General features: G+C 50.3%; 1 protein-coding gene across 1 annotated transcript in view; it reads left to right on the top strand.

Annotated features, from left to right (window-relative positions):
* The window catches only part of SNX19 (sorting nexin 19), a 54,032-nt gene extending 35,539 nt beyond the window's left edge, over positions 1 to 18,493 (top strand). Inside the window, exons 10-12 of the mRNA XM_038754343.1 lie at positions 14,309 to 14,493; positions 15,501 to 15,588; positions 16,950 to 18,493. Coding sequence (XP_038610271.1) covers positions 14,309 to 14,493; positions 15,501 to 15,588; positions 16,950 to 17,073 — 397 coding nt within the window. The 3' untranslated portion in view covers positions 17,074 to 18,493. The remainder of the gene's footprint in view (positions 1 to 14,308; positions 14,494 to 15,500; positions 15,589 to 16,949) is intronic.
* The last annotated feature ends 393 nt before the right edge of the window (positions 18,494 to 18,886 follow it).

The following is an 18,886-nucleotide window of genomic DNA, read 5'->3' as shown; positions in this document are numbered from 1 at the left end:
GTTGGTCTTAGAGGAACCAACTGTGTGGGTTGGATTGTAGTAGATCAGCGAGGTAAGGTAGGAGGAGGAGAGCTGATCGAGTGCCTTCAACTTTAAAGGCACTGGTTTAGATCACTTGGCATTGGCCCGCTTGGAGACAGTGGGCAGCATCAGTTGACATACTAAGTTTCTACGATTCTAGTATTCTCTATGTGACATTCTCCATGTCTGCAGCAAATCCCACCCTAAATCAGTCCAACAGAATCATTTGTGGCTTCAAACAGGACACCTGTGCTTGTGACTACCCATGTAAATTAGCCAGATGATGGAGAAGCATGTCCAGGCACTTTCAGTTCTCCTATAATGTGGGGGGATCCCCCGACGCACCCGACATTAAGGAAAAGCCTCATCCCAGTGCTCACACGTCACAACCACTTCTTCGGGCACTGTAAGCGCCGTCCTTTCCTTGTCCAGATGTGTGTGGTCAGAAGAAAGGTCCCTAAATTCTCAAAAGCACTCTCCCCAAAACGTCTAGTGAGAAAAAGCGTTGTGGAAGAGAAATCACTTAATCAGTCAGTAGTATTTATTGAGCCCTTACTCTGTGCTGTGCACTGAGCTAAGCACTTGGGAGAGTACAATGCAATAGAGTTGGTAAACCTGGTTCTTGCTTACAAGGAGCTTACTGGCTAGATGGGGAGATGAACATTAAAATCAATTACAGCTCGGGGAAATGGCAGAGTGCAAGGGTATGGACAGAGTACAAGAATAGGTACTGAGTTGTATGCCAGACAAGAGGGTCTTTGGGGACCTCAGCCTTTCTAGTGGAGGCTCCTTTGCGGGCAGGAAATCGGTATTTTGTTCCTGGGGTGCTTTCTCACTGAACCCAGTCACTGTGCGTGAAGTTTGTTTTGCTAGGTGGAACTAGGGGCCTTTTTCATTTAATGCATCTTACTGAGGGGAAACTCAAGGCTCTTGAAAAGCCCCTATTGTGGCCTTTGCATCCTTTGAGCAAGCAAGCTCCAGCCTGGTCCTCTAGCCTCCCTGGACCTATTTACCCTGTGGGGAGTGGTGCAGCTCCTTGACCTCCCTCTCCCTGTCCTTACCGCTGCACAGCCAGCAGTTCACCACACTCCTCACCTTCAAAACCCTCCCGAAACCACATCTTCTCCAACAGGCCATCTCAGACTAAGCCCTTTATCTCCCCTACCTGCTCACCCCTCTGCATCCACTATGCTCTTGGCTGTATACCCCTTACACACTTTGAGAAACCTGGCTTAGCGGATAGAGCACAGGCCTGGCAGTCAGAAGGACCTGGGTTCTAATCCCGGATCTGCCACTTGTCTGCTGTGTGACCTGGGGCAAGTCACTTCACTTTTCTAAGATTCAGTTCCCACATCTGTAAAATGGGGATTAAGACTGTGAGCCCCATGTGGGACAGGGACTTTGTCCAGTGCGATTTGCTCGTATCCTCCCCAGCGCTCAGTACAGTGCCTGGCACATAGTAAATGCTTAACAAATACCACAGTTATTATTATCATCATTACTATTATTCTCACCCCAGCCTCACAGTACTTATGTAATTACTGCTTCCCCGTCCTCAATATCCTCCTGTAGACTGTAAACTCCTTATGAGCAAGGATTGCATTTACCAACTCTGTTGTATTGTTCTTTCCCAAGCAGTTAGTTCAGTGCTGTACACACAGTAAGCGCTCAGTAAATGCAATTGACTGACTGTTTGGTTGATTGCCCCTTCTCTAACCAGAGGGGCAGAGCCCAGGGCCCTGATGCAGCCATGGGAGGGCAGGAACACTCAGCCTCACAGGCCTAGCTGGGCCTCTTTGGACATGCCGGCCCCATCCCAAGCCAGCTTAGAGCCGTCAGCCTGCCTGTCCGGAGGCGCCGGGAGGCAGGCCTGGGGGGTGGGGGGGTCCAAGGGTGGAGGGTGAGGAGGCAGGGGGGTGGGAACAGGCCCCAGAAAGCAGAGATGTGTTACTTTTATCGGGTGTGAGGTTGGCAAAAACAATCGGTTTAGCGGAAATGCCCTGCATCCCTTGAAGGTGGGGGCTACCAGGCGGATGGGCAAACACTTTGCAATAACGTGCTGGGAGGCGGGTGTTCGGGACATAGTGTTCAGGCTTTATACCATTGTAAACGTTTTACAGGGTGCCGTGAGCAGACCGTTTCCAGGAAGCCAAAGATGTGTCTTAGAACTATTTTTTTTTCCTCCCGGAGTGGTCTCCTAATACCAGCCAATAGAAAGCGACCAAATATTTGGGTGGGGGGCCAGGGGGCACCCTATAAGGCGGAGGCTTACGTGCGTGTCGTTTGTTTAATCGGCCTGTTGCCTCCAGGAGCCCTAACTCAGAGTCACATTAAATAAATGAATTGAGGCAAAGTCCTGTTGAATGCAGGCTGGGAATTCAGAGTGGGACCAGGGCCATAGGTTGGCAGTGGGCCTCGGGCACCCTCTTCCCCAATATTGTTTGCAGGACCTGGGCAATGGGCACTGTGACCCCCTCCCACCCTCTGTTGCTTCTTCTTCCGGCTGCCTCCTTCACTTATGGCTATGCACGAGGGGCCTAGGAGAGTTAGAGAGACCTACTCTGTCTTCTTCCACCTGAAACAAATCCAAAGGAAGGGGTGCCACTCCAGAGGCTGGGTGGCTCGTGAGAGGGGAAACTGGAGGGAGCTAGAATGTAAGCTCATTATGGGCAGGGAGCATATCTACTTATTCTCTTGTATTGTACTCTCCCAAGGATTTAGAACAGTACTCTGCCCATAGTATGCGCTCAATAAATACCACTGATTGATTGATTGAGGTGTTGAAAGTCTGCTTACATCTCGGGAAGGCGCATGACCAGAAATATTTTCCTCAGTTTTATCCAGCACACCCGGGGCCTGTGCTGTTCCAATTAACCACCAAGCTAGGAAAGGGGACTGAGAGGAAATTTCCTCTTTATTTTCAATCATTTTCCCTTCTCCAGGTTCTGGCATGAAAAGGCACGCAGAGTGGGTAACTACTGGGGATATCTTGGGCATCGAAGCCAGGGGAAGTTGTGAAATGTCCTTGATTTAAGAAAACGGTGAAAGTGGAGGACTGCCTAGAAGCAGAGTGATGGATTAGATGACTTCTCGAGGGTCTTTCCTTTCAGGCCTGTGCTCTTTCCACTAGTTTATGCTGCTTCTGGTGTTGAATGGGGTTCTTTTGAATCATGAGCTTGTGTAGGCATGCAGTAATCCCTAATTCCCCCCAGGTTGGGATGTCGAGTGAGTAGGGAGGGTCTGTTTGAGAGTTTGATCAGGTGCTTGGAAGGAAGAGGCTGCAGGTAAGGACCAAAGCCAGAGGCCTTCAGCAACCTTCCAAAATCCTGGAAGGCTTGGCTCTTTTGATCAATCAACCAATCAGTCAGTGGTAATCTTTGAATGCCTACTCTGGACAAAGCACTGTACTAATTAAGTGCTTGGATAATACAATAGAACCAGTAAAAATGTCCCCTTCCTTTAAAGAGTGTACAATCTAGTGAGGGAGACAGACACTGAAATGATTTAGAGTTAGGAAGAAGAAAAGTGGTTAGGGAGTTGAGTGTATGCTTAAGTAAAGGCATTTGTATAAACTGATTTAAGATGGTTGGAAGTTCATAAGTTCTTCACTCACACTCCTTAAATCCTCATCTCCTCACCTCGGTTTCCTTTGGCAACAGGAATGCTCATTAAAGGCCTCCCCGGCTTCACCCAGGCTCCAGCAGGAGGGCAGGAAAAATGAATCATGAAACTCCACAGATAATCTAAAATCCTCATCTTAGCCGTTTAGCAATTTTGTCTTGCCGTGTACCAGAATGGCTGGGAGTAAGCAGAAGGCCTGTTTGGGGTTGAATCTCCTTCTGTCTCCCTGCCCAACCCACTAGGAAAAAGACTTTTGAGTAGAGCCGTAGGTGTTCATCAGGGAGTAGTAGTAATAATATTTATTAGACAGTTACTGTATGCAGAGCACTGTACTAAGCAGTGAGAGAGAATACATGACATCGGTGGGAATTAAACACTGTCCTTGTCAGTCGATCAATCAGTGGTATTGGTTGAGTGCCCACTATGTGTGGAACACTGTACTAAGCACTCCGGAGAGTACAGTACAGCAGAATTAGCAATTGGTCCTGTACCTCATGGAGCTCCCAATCTGAAACAGAGGAGAAAGGAGGAGTCCAAATCATCCACATCTTACCTCCTTCCCTTCCCCACAGCACCTGTATATATGTATATATGTTTGTACATATTTATTACTCTATTTATTTTACTTTTACATATCTATTCTATTTATTTTATTTTGTTAGTATGTTTGGTTTTGTTCTCTATCTCCCCCTTTTAGACTGTGAGCCCACTGTTGGGTAGGGACTGTCTCTATATGTTGCCAATTTGTACTTCCCAAAAGCTTAGTACAGTGCTCTGCACATAGTAAGCACTCAATAAATATGATTGATGATGATGATGATGATCCACCCTCCAGGTACTGAGCTCCCTGAAGGAGACATTTGGGAGGGCAAACCAAGAGAAGCAGCATGGCCTAATAGAAAGAGCATGGGGCTGGGAGTCAGAGGACCTGGGTTCTAATCTCTGCTCCACTACGTACTCATCGTGTGACTTTGGGCAGGCCACGAAACTATTTTATGCGTTAATTTCCTTGGCTGTAAAATGAGGATTCAAAACCTGTTCTCCCTCCTATTTAAAAATGTGAGCCCTGAGTTGGACAGTGATTGTATCCTACCTGATTACCTTGTATCTACCCTAGCACTTAGCACATAAGTTCTTAGCAAATAGTACAATTATCGTTATTGTTAAGGGCCAAGAATACATTTGCCCAGCTTGTTCATCATTTGCTTGTAGTTTGCATGCGTCACCTAGATGCTGCAATATGATCCCAGAAGGTCCTCAAAAGGAAACACTATGATTGGCCTCCTGGAAAGTGGTGTTTCTTGGTCAGTTTTCTTCTCTCTTTTCACCCGCCCATAATCATCACGATTCAGATCCTCCAGGCCAGCCACGGCTGATTGGGAGACTTTCCTCTCCCCATTTCCCTCCCCTCCCTAAGCCAAGTAAAGGGACAGGGCGGGCTTCAGCTACAGCCTGGAGAACCTCAAGGTGAATCAAAAGGGCCGAGCATCCATGCTACATGCCAGCCAGGACAGAAGTGAGGGCATTAATTCTCTGGTTGAATCCCCTCTCCCGCGAGTTCCCGTGATGGATTTTGATGGGAAATGACTTTGAGCTGACCTTGAGGTGCCAGTTTAAGCCCTGGTATTAAACCTGCTCCGTTTTAGCCACCGCTCTCTACAGCCATTTCAAACGTGGGCTCCTTACACCACGAGCTAGGTATGTGTCCCCGCTGACTTCCGAACCCTCTCTCATTCCACCCTGGACACCAGAGGACCTGCTGAGCATCTGCCGGTTAAGCCACTGCCGTCTTCTCTCCTTCTATTGGTTATTCCTAATCTCCACCCTGAGACTCCCCCACGGGCTGTCCAACATCCAGAGATGGTCCCGCAGGGATGGTTAAATTGTTTCTTCCCTTTTCTTCTTGGCTACTTCTGGCTGAAATACCAGGGCAGATATAGCAACTAATCGCATCTCTCCGAAAATGAAACCAATTCCACTTAGCTTTATTCTCCGCCAGATTTATTCTTGCTCTTTCCCCTCGGGGCCACTGGATGCCTTTCTCTTTGTAATTAAAAGGAAAGATGTTTTTAGTTCAGGGTATCAGGACCGCGGGGTTGACAACCTAGAAGCTTGATGTCTGGGATTGCGACTCTGGTGGGGTGACCGGGAGGGGAATCGTCTCACTCCAAAAGGCCAGATCAGAGCAAGGGAAGAAAATTGAGACGTGGGGGATTTAATGACATTGAATTTCATTCCTCCTTTTACCAAGTAGGCACTCAAAGCATTGATCGATTGACTGACTGGGGACCATACCTCTTCCCATCTCTTCTCCCATCCTCACCAGCAGGGTTGACTAAGAGCTTCCTCAGTGTGGAGATGCAGCCCTTGCCCTCATTGGGCTTAGAGTCTAATCAGGAAGGCACACTGACACAAATTGAGGAGGGTTTAATAGTTCAGAAAACCTGAGGAGAGATATAAGCAAGCACTGGGTTGTTGATTTTGTGGTTGGGGACCGTTGTTTGCCTCCCGGTTGGCTGGAAGATTCCCAATTCCCCCTTCATTTTTGGAAGAGAAAATGAAGCACCACCTGAAATGGGTTTCTTTGACTTTCTGCATTCAAAGTATTGCAATATTTCATTGTCTACAGTGGCCATTGGGCAGAATGTCTCAGTCAGTACTTGGTGGAAATCGCAGCAATCAAACTGGATTAATCGGTAAACCAATCAGTGGAATTTATTGAGTAAAATTGTGTGCAGAGCACTATACTAAGTGCTTGGAAGAGTACAATATAACTGAGTTAATAGACATGTTTCCTGCCCACAAGGAGCTTACTGTCTAGAGGAGGCATTTACAGTCCAGAAGGTTAGCTTTAAAGACCAATTATTTCTACCAGCCTGAGAAGTTCAACTAATTTGGTTTTAGAACCTAAGGCCACAAGCAGTGTCATTAATGGTCCATCCAGAATGGTTCGTAATAATGATAATAGTAGTATTTGTTAAATGCTTTCTGTGGGCCAAGGGCCACAATAAGCACTGGAATAGATGCAAGGTAATCAGGTCGGGCACAGTCTCTGCCTGTCCCACATGGGGCTCGTAAGCATAGGTGGGAAATAATAATAATAATGATGATATCTGTTAAGTGCTTACTATGTTCCATGCACTGTTCTAAGTGCTGGGGTAGATACAAGATAACCAGGTTGTTCCAGGTGGGGAATCACAGTCTTAATCCCCATTTTACAGATGAGGTACCTGAGGCACAGAGAAGTTAAGTGACTTGCCCAAACTCACACAGCTGACAAGTGGCGGAGCTGGGATTAGAACCCACGACTTCTGACTCCTAAGCCCGTGCTCTTTCCACTAAGCCACGCTACTTAAGAAAACAAGTGTCGAGTCCCCATCTTACAAATGAGGGAACTGAGCCAGAGAAGTTAAGTGACTTGCCCATGGTCACACAGCAGGAAAGTGGCAGAGCCGGGATTAGAACCCAGGACCTCTGGCTCACAGTCCAGTGCTGTTTCCACGAGGTCGTACTGCTTCTCAACTCAGTGTATTCTGTGGCATCAAGGTGCTTGGAGGAACCTCTTGGATATATAAGTATACTGTCTGTTGTCCAGAGTATTTCCTACCCTCTGTGGGCTCTACAAATCTTGTCAACTGATGATCTTCTTAAACTTAGTCCAGGGAGTTTTCCTAGGGGCAGTGAGCTCTGAAATGAACTTTGAAGAGTCAGACAAATAGAAGTGGTCTGATGGGGAAAGAGAGGCTGTCTTTTTAAAGCACTTATTCATCTACATATCTATCTTTCCTCTTCCCCCTTTCTCTAAATCATTATGCATCTATCTTCCCTATTAGATTGTAAAGTCTTAAAGAGCAGAAATCATGTCTTCTCGCTCTGTTGTACCCTTCCCAAGTGCTGAATGCAGGAGTCAGGGCTCCATAAATATTAGCCGTTGATCCATTTAATGATTGGATGATTCAAGCGGCGCTCCAGTCGACCCGATCTCTGGTCGGGAAGGCTCTGCTTTGCCCCGTGAATGCAACTCAGAGATGAAACAAGAAGACTGAAGACCATAAGAAAAGGCACTTTGAGTCCATCCCACCAGGGATTCTTGTTGGGGGCAACACCACAGATGCTTGGGGAAGCTTGGGCTTTTTGTCCAGCTTGAACTCCATCCTGGCTAGCAGTGGCCCCGTCTTTATTCCTAGCCACTTCTGACCCTCCCCACCCCCCGCCGGAGAACCCCCAAAATGAGCCTGCAAACTCGTCCCTCCCATCAAAACAATTGGGATCCCTGAGCGGCACCTAGCCTCGGGAGAAACCCAGTCTTGGAATGAAAGGGGAAAGGGCTGTCGAAGCTCTTGTTTTGGGGGGCTTCGGCTTCCTAGAGGGTCTCTGGACAGATCAGGGAGGCAGTGTGAATGACAGAGTCCCCGGTCAGTCAACAAGGCAGGAATGCTGCCCTCAAATCCATTCATTTGGACATCATAAGCCCGCCAAATGAAACGTGCCTTCTAAAGCCCGGCCACCCTAAGAATAGGGATGGGCTGGTTATTCTAGGGCTGAGTGGCTTCGAGCCCGCGCCTCTCTTGATCTCCGTTGATGTCTGCCATTCTTGCCCTGCCGTTACCTTTCGGGCTTCCTATTCTCGGTGCCATTCCCGGGCCCCGGGCTCGGGGGAGTGGGCCCAGGGGCCGGAATGCCACACTCGAGAAGAATGCAGACTGTCTGGCATAATGGAGGTTAAATAAAGTTGGCCCTGGCAGCTCCATACTCTTGGATGGACCGCAAGCCCTCGGGCCCAGAGGTGACCACACTAATTGCAAGTGGAGGCAGGCCTTCATGGGACTCCATCCTGGGCCCACGAGGAAGGGACTGGCTTCCCTGACCAAGCAGCTGGGCACTAATGGGAGAGCGGGCTGGTCTGGGAGGGCAGCCGGATGGGCCTATGCTGGTGAACTCCAGCATAGTGATGATGCTGGGTCATTGCCAAGGTCAGGACAAGAATGCATGGGCTGGGTTGCAGCAGCATGGGCTTTGGGTAGACATGAGGAAGAACTCTGGAGGAACTAGAATATGCCAACGAGGTTGGATGGGCAGCCACTTTCTTAGGGGATTTTTAAGAGAAAGGGAGAGAGCTCTCATCCTGGAATAGTTTGAAGGACAGCTTACTTGGAGCAGAGGGATGGCCTTGCTGACCTCTTGAGATCCCCTCGATTCTAAATCTGCTTGTTTTTGCACCACTCGGGGCAGGAGGCTATATGGACTGGTTCATACTGGCAACGCTCAGAGGATGGTATTTGCCTAGGCTTCCCTCCCCAGTCCCAATGCCCTACTCTTCAGCTTCATCTCAGCTGTCAGTCCCACGGCTCTGCAGATCACTTTGTCCGGCACGCAACAGCCCTGCGGCCTTTCTGAGCAGGGACACCTCCCTCCCTGAAACAGCTGGGTGTAATAATAATAATAATAAAAATAATAATAATAATAATAATGGCATTTTTAAGCACCTGCTATGTGCAAAGCACTGTTCTAAGCGCTGGGGGAATACAAGGTGATTAAATTGTCCCACGTGGGGCTCACAGTCTCTTAATCCCCATTTTTTTTTACAAATGAGGGAACTGAGGCACAGAGAAGTTAAGTGACTTCCCCAAAGTCACACAGCTGACAATCGGCGGAGCCAGGATTTGAACCCGTGACCTCTGACTCCAAAGCCCGTGCTCTTTCCACTGAGCCACACTGCTTCTCTAAGTCATTCACAAGTCATTGCTCACTTGAGTTGGGAGGCTGTGGAGGGAGAGTAGAGTGGCTGCGTCCTTTGAGAAAATCTGCCTGGCAGCCAGCCAGACTCCCTCGACTATGTGTGGCGTTGGTGGAGTGGAGCCACATCAGAGTCTCCTGTGCTTCCCTCTCTGCATCAAAGAGAAACTCCTCAGCATCGACTTGGAAGCCCTCAATCAGCTTTCCCCCCCCTACCTCCTTACCTCACTGATCTCCTCCTAAAGCCCAGCCCAACACTTCACTCCTGTAGCACCAACTTTCTCACGGTGCTCCGATCTCATCTGCCTCGCTGCTGACCCCATTCCCACATCCTCCCTCTGGCCTGGAACGCCCTCCCACTCCATGTACACCAGACCACCGCTCTTCCACCTTCAGAGTCTTATTAAGGTCACGTCTCCAAGAAGCCTTCCCCGGTTAAGCCTTCTTTTCCCCGACTCTCTCTCCCTTCTGCATCATCCACGGCCTTGGGTACCGTATGTATCCTTTGGGCATTTGGAATTCACCCCACCCTCAGCCCCACAGCTGTTAGCTATATGTTATTTACTTTATCAGTGTCTGTCTCCCGCTGTAGACTGTAAGCTCATTGTAGGCAGGGACCATGTCTACCAACTCGTACTTGTACTCTCAAGTGATTAGTGCAATGCTTTGCACACAGTTAACCACTCAATACATACCACCAATTGATTGATTAGGCCCCCTGCCCCCTCTGTTAAGGGGGAGCAGGAAGGCAGTCACAGGGGCCGCAAGTAGCTTGCAAATTTGAATTCCTTGCTCTCTTGTGCTTCCTGTATTCCTGGCTAATTGACATTTTCCCTGTGGTAACTTAACTGCCAATTATGGATTTAAGGAAGAATGTAGGTGGCCATGTGCTTCTTTACAGATAAAAAACCCCACAGAAGTGGTTGAAAAATCACCCCCGCTTCACCTGTGCATCCGACTCTCCCTTTGCACCTTATCAAAACACTTGGGCCCGTTGGTTTTTCTCTTCCTGGCGGCAATTTTCAACTGTTCGCTCTCCAGTAGCTTCTTCCCCACTGCTTTGAAACATGCTCATGTCTCCTCTGTCCTAAAAAATCCCTCCCTTGACCTGGCAGCTCCCTCCATTTATCACCCCATCTCCCTCCTACCATTCCTTTCCATACTCCTTGAATGAATTGTTTACACCCACTGTCTCAAGTTCCTCTCCTCCAGTTCTTTCCTGACCCCCTCCAATCTGACTTCCATCCCTTTCACTCCACAGAAACCATCCTCTCAAGGGTCACAAATTCTCCTTCTTACTAAAGCTAATGGACTCTACTCCATCTTAATCCTCCTTGATCTCTCAGCTGCCTTGGAGAAGCAGCGTGGCTCAATGGAAAGAGCACGAGCTTTGGAGTCAGAGGTCATGGGTTCAAATCTCAGCTCTGCCAATTGTCAGCTGTGTGACTTTGGGCAAGTCACTTAATTTATCTGTGCCTCAGTTCCTTCATCTGTAAAATGTGGATTAAGACTGTGAGCCCCATGTGGGACAACCTGATCACCTTGTAACCTCCCCAGTGCTTAGAACAGTGCTTTGCACATAGTAAGCGCTTAATAAATGCCATTATTATTATTATTATTATTATTATTATTATTATTATTATTGGACACTGTAGACCACCCCTTCTCTCAGAAGCAATATCCAACTTCAGCTTCACCGACACTGTCCTCTCCAGATTCTCCTCCTATCTCTCTGGCCACTCAGTCCCTTTCTCAGTTCCTTTCACAGGCTCCTCCTCTTTCCACCCTCCTACAACTGGGGTAATCCCTCAAGGTTCAGTTAAGATCCCCGTCTAACTCTCCATCTACACCCTCTCCGTTAGATAACTCATTCGTTCACATGGCTTCAACGACTACCTCTTTGCGGATGACTCCCAAATCTACATCCCCAGCCCCGATCTCTCTCCCTTTCTGCAGTCTTGCATTTTCTCCTGCCTCCAAGATATCTCTGCTTGGATGTCCTGCCATCAACTCAAACTTAACATGTCCAAAACAGACCTCCATATCTTCCCACCCAAACCCTCTCCTGCCCCCGAATTTCCCATCACCGTAGACAGCACCACCATCCTTCCCATCTCACAACCTCTTAACCTTGGCATTATCCATGACTCCGTTCTCTCGTTCAGCCCACGTATTCAATCAGTCACTAAATCGTCGGTTCAACCTCCACAATATCGCTACAATTGATCCTTTCCTCTCTATCCAAACTGCTACCATGTTAATCCAAGCACTTATCCTGTCTCACCTTGATTTTTTATCAGCCTCCTTGCTGACCTCCCTGTGCTGCCTGGATCATTTTTCTACCAAAACATTCTGTCCATGTTTCCCCACTCCTCAGGAACCTCCAGTGGTTGCCCAGCCACCTCTGCATCAAACAGAAGCTCCTTACCATTGGCTTTAAAGCACTCAATCACCTTGCCTTCTCCTACCTCAACTTGCTACTCTCCTACTTGCAACCCAGCCCACAAACTTCACTCCTCTAATGCCAACCTATTTTACCTCAATCTTGCCTATCTCTCACCTATGCTGACTTCTCACCCACATCCTGTCTCTGACCTGGAATGCCCTCCCTTTTCATATCCCTAAGACAATTACTCTCCCCATCTTCCCCTTTCTGAAGGCACATCTCTTCCAAGAGACCTTCCCTGACTAAGCCTCATTTCCTCTTTTCCTCCTCCTTCTGCACCGCCTGGCCCTGCAGCATTTATGTACGTATCCATATTTTATTTATATCAGTGTTTGTCCCTCTAGACTGTAAGCTCATTGAGGGCAGAAAATGTGCCTGTTATATTCTTGCGTGTACTCTCCCAAGCGCTTAGTACAGTGCCCTGAACACAGTTTCTCAGTAAATACAATCGATTGAATGATTGCATAATTAGGGTGGATTTGTGCAGACATGTCCTTGGGGGTTGTGAATCTCAGGTATCTTTTTTTGCTGTAGTTCATTGTTCTGCTTTCCCGGTTAGTTCTTTGAGGGCAGGGATCCAGTCTTAGGACTCTATTATTCTCTACTAAACACTTAGCATGTTGCTCTGCATGCATTAGGTAGTCAGTGAATTCATTCATTCAGTCAGTCATATTCACTGAGCGCTTACTGTGTGCAGAGCACTGTACAAAGCGCTTGGGAAGTGCAAGTTGCAAGAGACGGTCCCTGCCTAACAGCGGGCGCACAGTCTAGAAGTGAATCCGACTGCATGGATGAGAGCGTCATCAGGGAAGGCCTCTTGGAAGAGATATGCTTTTAAGGCTTTGAAAGGGGGAGAGTGATCATTTGTCAGATATGACAGATAGTTTATTCCAGGCCAGAGGCAGGATGTGGGTGAGAGGTTGGCAGAGAGATGAGATTGAGGTACAGTGAGTGAATAGGTTTGTTTTAGAGGAACGAAGTGTGTGGGCTGGGTTGTAGTAAGAAATTAGAGAGGTAACGTAGGAGGGGGGATGTGTATTTGTATTGGTATGTGCATGGGTCTTGCTTCCTCTAAATCTAAGTCTCCCTTTGAGCAGGGATCACATCTTCTCTGTTCCTTGTGCCTCCTGGAGTGCAGCTCAGCAGGTATCTGATAAATAAATATTGGTAATGATTGAGTCAGGTGTCAGAGGACCAGTCAGGCCCCACCAATTTGATCCTATTTAATCCTCGGTATTGGGGCTTTCTCCTCTCTCGATATCAGGGAAGGGAAAGTGGGAGGGAGAGGGGGATGATTGTAGGTTCACAGCGAGCAGGAGTCACACCTACCACAGGATTCCGCAATGCAACCCGTCCCCTGTCCCACCCGAAAACCCAACCTATGCCTCATCACGGTGAGGGGGTGGAAGACGGGGCTGGGGTGGGGGGCAACGGGGTTACGGTGGAGGCGGACGCAACAGCTGGATGTGGGAGCAGGCCGGCAGGGACAATCCCGTGTAGGAAAAGTTTCTGACCAAAGGACTACCCGGGGTTCCTCGTGTGGTGGGTGGCCGTCTGAGGAGAGCGGCAAAGACTGCAGTGGCTATCAGATCTCCTACTGGACTGAGGAGCTACGGAAAGTACTGGCCCCATGCTCAGGTCACTTTGGCCTAAATGGGTTTTGTACATAAATTATGGCTTTCACTTTGCTATGTGCTGCCCAGCCTGCTCCCCTCCTCACTTGTCCAGCAGGAAATGAGTCAGCAGGGTCAATCAATCAATCAATCAATCGTGTTTATTGAGCGCTTACTGTGTGCAGAGCACTGTACTAAGCGCTTGGGAAGTACAAGTTGGCAACATATAGAGACAGTCCCTACCCAACAGTGGGATCATTGAACACTTACTGTGTGCAGAGCATTCTGCTAAGCGCTTAGGATAATACAGGTCACTAGAGTTGGTAGACACAATCCATGCCCACAAGGAGGGATCAGAGAAGCTGCATGGCCTGGTGGGTAGACCACAGGCCTGGGAGTTAGAAGGACCTGGGCTCTAATCCCAGCTCTGCCTCTTGTCTTTTGTATGACCTTGGGCAAGTCACTTCACTTCTCTGGGCCTCAGTTACCTCACGTGACAAATGGAGTCACATGAAGACTGTGAGCCCCATGTGGGATATGGGCTGTGTCCAACCTAGTTAATGTGTATCTACCCCCGCAATTGGTATAATGCCTGGCACTTAACACGTACTATAAAAAAAAAATTTAAAAAGAGGCGCTTACAGTCTAGAAGGTCAGAAAAGTGTCAGTGAGGGCACCACTCATTCACTCAGTCACTCACTCTAATCACTATCCTTCTGATCACCTCATTGAGTGGCTTCTCTGCCATTTATGACAGGAGACTCTGATGTTATGAGAACTGTGCTGGGTGCCCGGGGAGTTGACGGAGGGTTCTGAGGCAGCGGATGGTTCCCCCTCAAGCCTTCTCTCTCTCCTCCATGTTTCCCGCCAGGTGGCTGGAGGTGCAGATGGACAAGCTGACCTGCCCCCAGCGCTGGGTTCAGTACCTCCGCCTCCTGCAGGAGTCCATCTGGCCCGGGGGGTCCCTGCCGCCGCTGCCTAAACCTGCCCGGACCCCAGAGCAGAAGGAAGCTGCCGCCGAGCAGGCGCTGCAGAGCCTCATGGGACTCCTGCCTGGTAAGTCAGCCTGATTCATGGCAGTGGTTCACCCCCGACCCCTCTACCCTCACCTCAGCCCCTAGCCTTTAAAGGATGACCTCAGTCGGTCATGACTGACCCCACCCCACTATCTTCCTCCTCCTGCTAACGAGAGGAACAGAGGCTGCCGCCTGTCTTCGCTCCAAAATTGCCATTGAAGACGGCAGGAGTGGTGAGCTCAGCCCCCTCCCTAGGGTACCCTGTGGATCCGTTTTTCAATGGAAAGCCCAGTTTTCACCTGACAACTGCATGTCTGCTCTCCTCAATTTCCACACCCAGTCTCCCTCCTCCTCAGCTCCTGCCAGCGAGTTCCATGGCTCGAAAATGGCTCCTGGGTTCAGGGATCTGGGACGGGAGGGCAGCAGCTCTGGAGCCATGGAATCGCTTGCTGCCGCACTCATCGACGGCATAGGTTCGGCTGACATACGTTCAGAGAAACTTCCCGCTTGTCATCATGACACCATTACGTCACTTTACTTACGTTACATGACATACATGATGCAAAATATGTCATGTGTATACTGTGTATTTCGGGGCTTCCCAAGGAGCGGCCGTCATTGGCCATGCTGCAGTCTGACCTTGTCCACGGGGAGAAATCAAACTGGGGACGGAAGGTGCCTCCCGGAGGCCTGAGTCAACTTTAGGCCCAAGCTAGCAGGCAAACTCAGTCCATGAGGGAGCTGCCGTTTTCTGGCATCAACCTGAGTCAATTTCCAAGCCACCTCTAAATGCTTGCCCAGGGGCTGGGGGTGCCCGCACCAGGGTCAAGGTCTAGGGTGGACCTAGAGGGGATGACGGGCAGTGGGTGGAGCCTGCTCGGGATTTTACATTTCCTTGGGATTTTCCTGCATCCCTGCGGGTTGCAAAGACCACTTCGAGGGTTGGGAAGTGGAGGTGGGTGTCCCAGGGAGATTGGATGCTGTGAACGGTGTCAGCAGCCTCCCCTCTCCCCAACCCATCCACCCCATGGGCTGTTTTCTCCTCAGACTTTGTCGTGGAGCTCCTGGGCCCAAGTAAGTGCCGCCTGAGTTGGGAGCTGGTCCTGGAGACGCTGCAGCAGCCACTCATCAACAGGTAGGCCGGTGGGCGCCCGGACCCGGGGAGAGGGGTTCGGCAACCAGACAGGACCGTGCAGGCCATCCAAGCGGGACTGACCCGTCATTTCTGGGCCTAGTCCTCCGCTGTCTCCTTCTGATTTTGAGACTTCCACAGATGAGATGTCTTCAGTTGTCTCAAACTAAAGACCAGCAGCCCTCCCGCTAAGCGTGCGTGGCTCAGTGGAAAGAGCACAGGCTTTGGAGTCAGAGGTCATGGGTTCGAATCCCAGCTCTGCCAATTGTCAGCTGTGTGACTTTGGGCAAGTCACTTCTCTGTGCCTCAGTTCCCTTATCTGTAAAATGGGGATTAAGACTGTGAGCCCCCCATGGGACAACCTGATCTCCTTGTAACCTCCCCAGTGCTTAGAATAGTGCTTTGCACTTAGTAAGCACTTAACAAATGCCACCATTATTATTATTATTAAGAAGTGAAGCTGCAGCAACACGCCCATTCAGTCAACATTGGACTAATTCCTTGGCCCTTTTTCCTCCCCATACCCTCCCCCCAGCCTCAGCTCTGCCCAGTCCCTGACCTTTGACCCAATCCCAGCTGGACCTCTGTGGGCATTTGACCCTGGCAGGGGTCAAAGGCTAACGTAAACGTCGTTCTTGAGCTGTATCCGGCTGAAAGTGGCTCCGTTTCCAACCATGTGCCGTCAGAGAGTCTCCAGTCGGAGGCGGTGGCCACAGGGCCCATGGGAGCCGGCAGGGTCTGGGGGAGTCTAGAGATGGCACCTCATCCCATCGTGGGGTTCCCACAAGTGGGAAGTCTGAAATGGTGGCAGAGTCAGGCAGCTGGTCCTCCGAGCTACCCTGGCCCTCTGTCATGCCAGTGAAAACTCCATCCCTCTCCCTCATCCAGCAGCCCCATGGGAGAGCTGACCTTCCACCTTCACACCCCAACTTCTCCTCCCGGCCAGACCAGGCACATGCTCCCAGCTGCCGGGTCTTCTCTCCAAGCTCTGAGCGTGAGATGGGTCGAATTGGAAGTGTGAGCCAATAGAGGCGAGTCCCCACCCTCACCACGCCCTCCTTCTCCCCGCTATCCTTGGGGAAGCCGGCGGCTGGAATCGGGGGTCAAGACTGTGGAGTTACCCCGGCTCAAGAGTAGTTTGGGAGGACTTGGCTTCAGGTCTCTACAGAATCGTCTTTCTCCCTTCGGTACCGGATCAATCAATCAATTAATCATATTTATTGAGCACTTAATGTGTGCAGGGCACTGTACTAAGTGCTTGGAAGAGTACAACACAACAGTATAACAGATACATTCCCTTCCCACAGTGAGCTTACATGAATCCATCCAGGGCTCTGAGTGTTTCTCTCTCCCATCCCTTTCAGGCACCTGGTCTTCTGCCTCTGGGACATCATCCTCGAGTTCTTGGCCCTGGACATCCCTCCAGATGCACCCCCTCCCACCCAGGAGGCCTTTGGGAACCCCAAAAGGACTGGCAGCTCTGCCTAGACACCCGAGCCAACTGAGGAACGGAGAACAGGGTAGCGGGCAGCTGTCCCCATTGGGCATTGGAGCCACCCGCTGACCTGCAGTGTGGCCGGCAGAGTGTGGAGGAACACTTAGGCAGGGCAGCCCCTTGACCTTTCCAGACTGCTCTGGCCATGGTGGGACCTTGGCTCCAGCTGAAGCCGCAGTTCCGGAGAGAGGCAGATTCATGTCCTCTGGAGTTCTCTGCTTAGAGGGTGAGAGGGGTCACTCATGGGACAGAAACCCCTCGGACTCCTCCCCGACGAGGAGAGTGGGTTTCCCCTGGGCCCCATATGGGGAAGCCTGCAGCCTCCGGGGCCCATTTCGGGAAAAGAAGTGGCCTTCCAGAGGCCAGGAATGGTTGAGCCTACTGCATAACTTCCAACCCCCAGAGGGGCAGGAGCACAGAAGGGATGGGATGGGATGGGCCGGAGATGTGTGAAGGTCTGTTGTCACCTGCCTCTAGAGAGACAGAGATGACAGGTGCCAGAGATCTGTGTGGCAAGGAAAAGCTCATCCCAAAAAAGCCAACCACCCTCAGTGAGCCAACCAGGAAGATAGGTTAGACCCCAGGGAGCCCCAGAAGCTTTGTCCACACTAAAGAAGAAGCCCTGGAAAGAGAAGAAGAGGTGAGGAGCTGAGGAGGGTGTGGTATTCTAAGAGTTAGTGGACCAGCGGACTCTGGGACTGTCACTGGGGAGCTTAGGAAATGTGTGTTGCCTCAAAGCCCTCTGGGTTAGCAGCTGTTCTTCTCTCCTGCCCCTTCCCCTCAGCCCTGCTGCTGCTGCCCTGGCTTCTTTCGAATCAGCCAGTAAAGGGCAACTTCTCTCCCCCTCATCTGCTGAGATCTCATGGAAGGAGGCTGTAATGGTGAGGTTGGCTAGCACTAGGAATGGAAGAGTAAGGGTGCTTGGAAAAGTTTTAAAGAGATCACATCTCACTTGCTGTGGTGGCTAGGGGTGTAGTCCTGCCTAATGGCAGGGGGATGGACTGGATGACCTAAGTCCCTTGGCTGATTATGGATCTTTTCTGTGCTTCTGTTCAGTGTCCTGTGCCCTTCCCCCATCACACACACCCTCTCTTTCTTTTTCTGCCTCCCCCCCGCTCCAATCTGTCTGCCCAGTCCCGTGCCCCTCTCAGACCCCATCTTGACATCTGCTCCCTATGTTGGCGGGTATCCATCGGGTGATATAGGAGGGCAATCCCAATGAGCTGCTTACCTGGCTGCTTAGATGGAGTCCAGGATACTTTTGGAAGTTGGGCCTCCATTCAGTACAGACAGACCCTCCCCTCCAGGCATTTTACCACCATTCGTGACGTTGTCCTGGAAGGTCCAGATCACCTGGCAGATGGTACTCCCTGGCTTAACTATGGCACAAGACCAGTAAATAATCCGACGTTACAAGCTGACTCTGGCTAGAAATTTGTGCTCACCCTCCACCCTTTCCAAATCTTGGGGAGGGATTCCTCAGACCTCACCCTTTACAAGGCAGCTCTCCCAGGATGGGCCCCCATGCTTACCCCTGCCTGTCGGGGAGATTGCGGGAGGCAGTAGGGAGTCAGAAGCGTTCGGAAATCCATTGAGGTTCTAGGAACCAAGCTCCTGAGATGCGGCGGCGGGGGCAGGGAGAGAGTCGGAGGTGCCATGGGTCAAGCCTCAGGGGTTTGGAGGTCTAAGTGGACTTCTCCCGGCTGTGGCATCACACAATTCTGCCCTGGCCTGGGAGCCCCTCTCTTGGTCATTTCTGGTCCAGATGTGGGAGGAGAGCAGGCATGAGAGAACGGATCTGCATTC

Source organism: Tachyglossus aculeatus, chromosome 11 (assembly GCF_015852505.1).
Source record: "Tachyglossus aculeatus isolate mTacAcu1 chromosome 11, mTacAcu1.pri, whole genome shotgun sequence".
Classification (NCBI taxonomy): Eukaryota; Metazoa; Chordata; class Mammalia; order Monotremata; family Tachyglossidae; genus Tachyglossus; species Tachyglossus aculeatus.
Note: the sequence above shows the minus strand (reverse complement) of the source record. Positions and strands in the feature narration are given on the sequence as shown.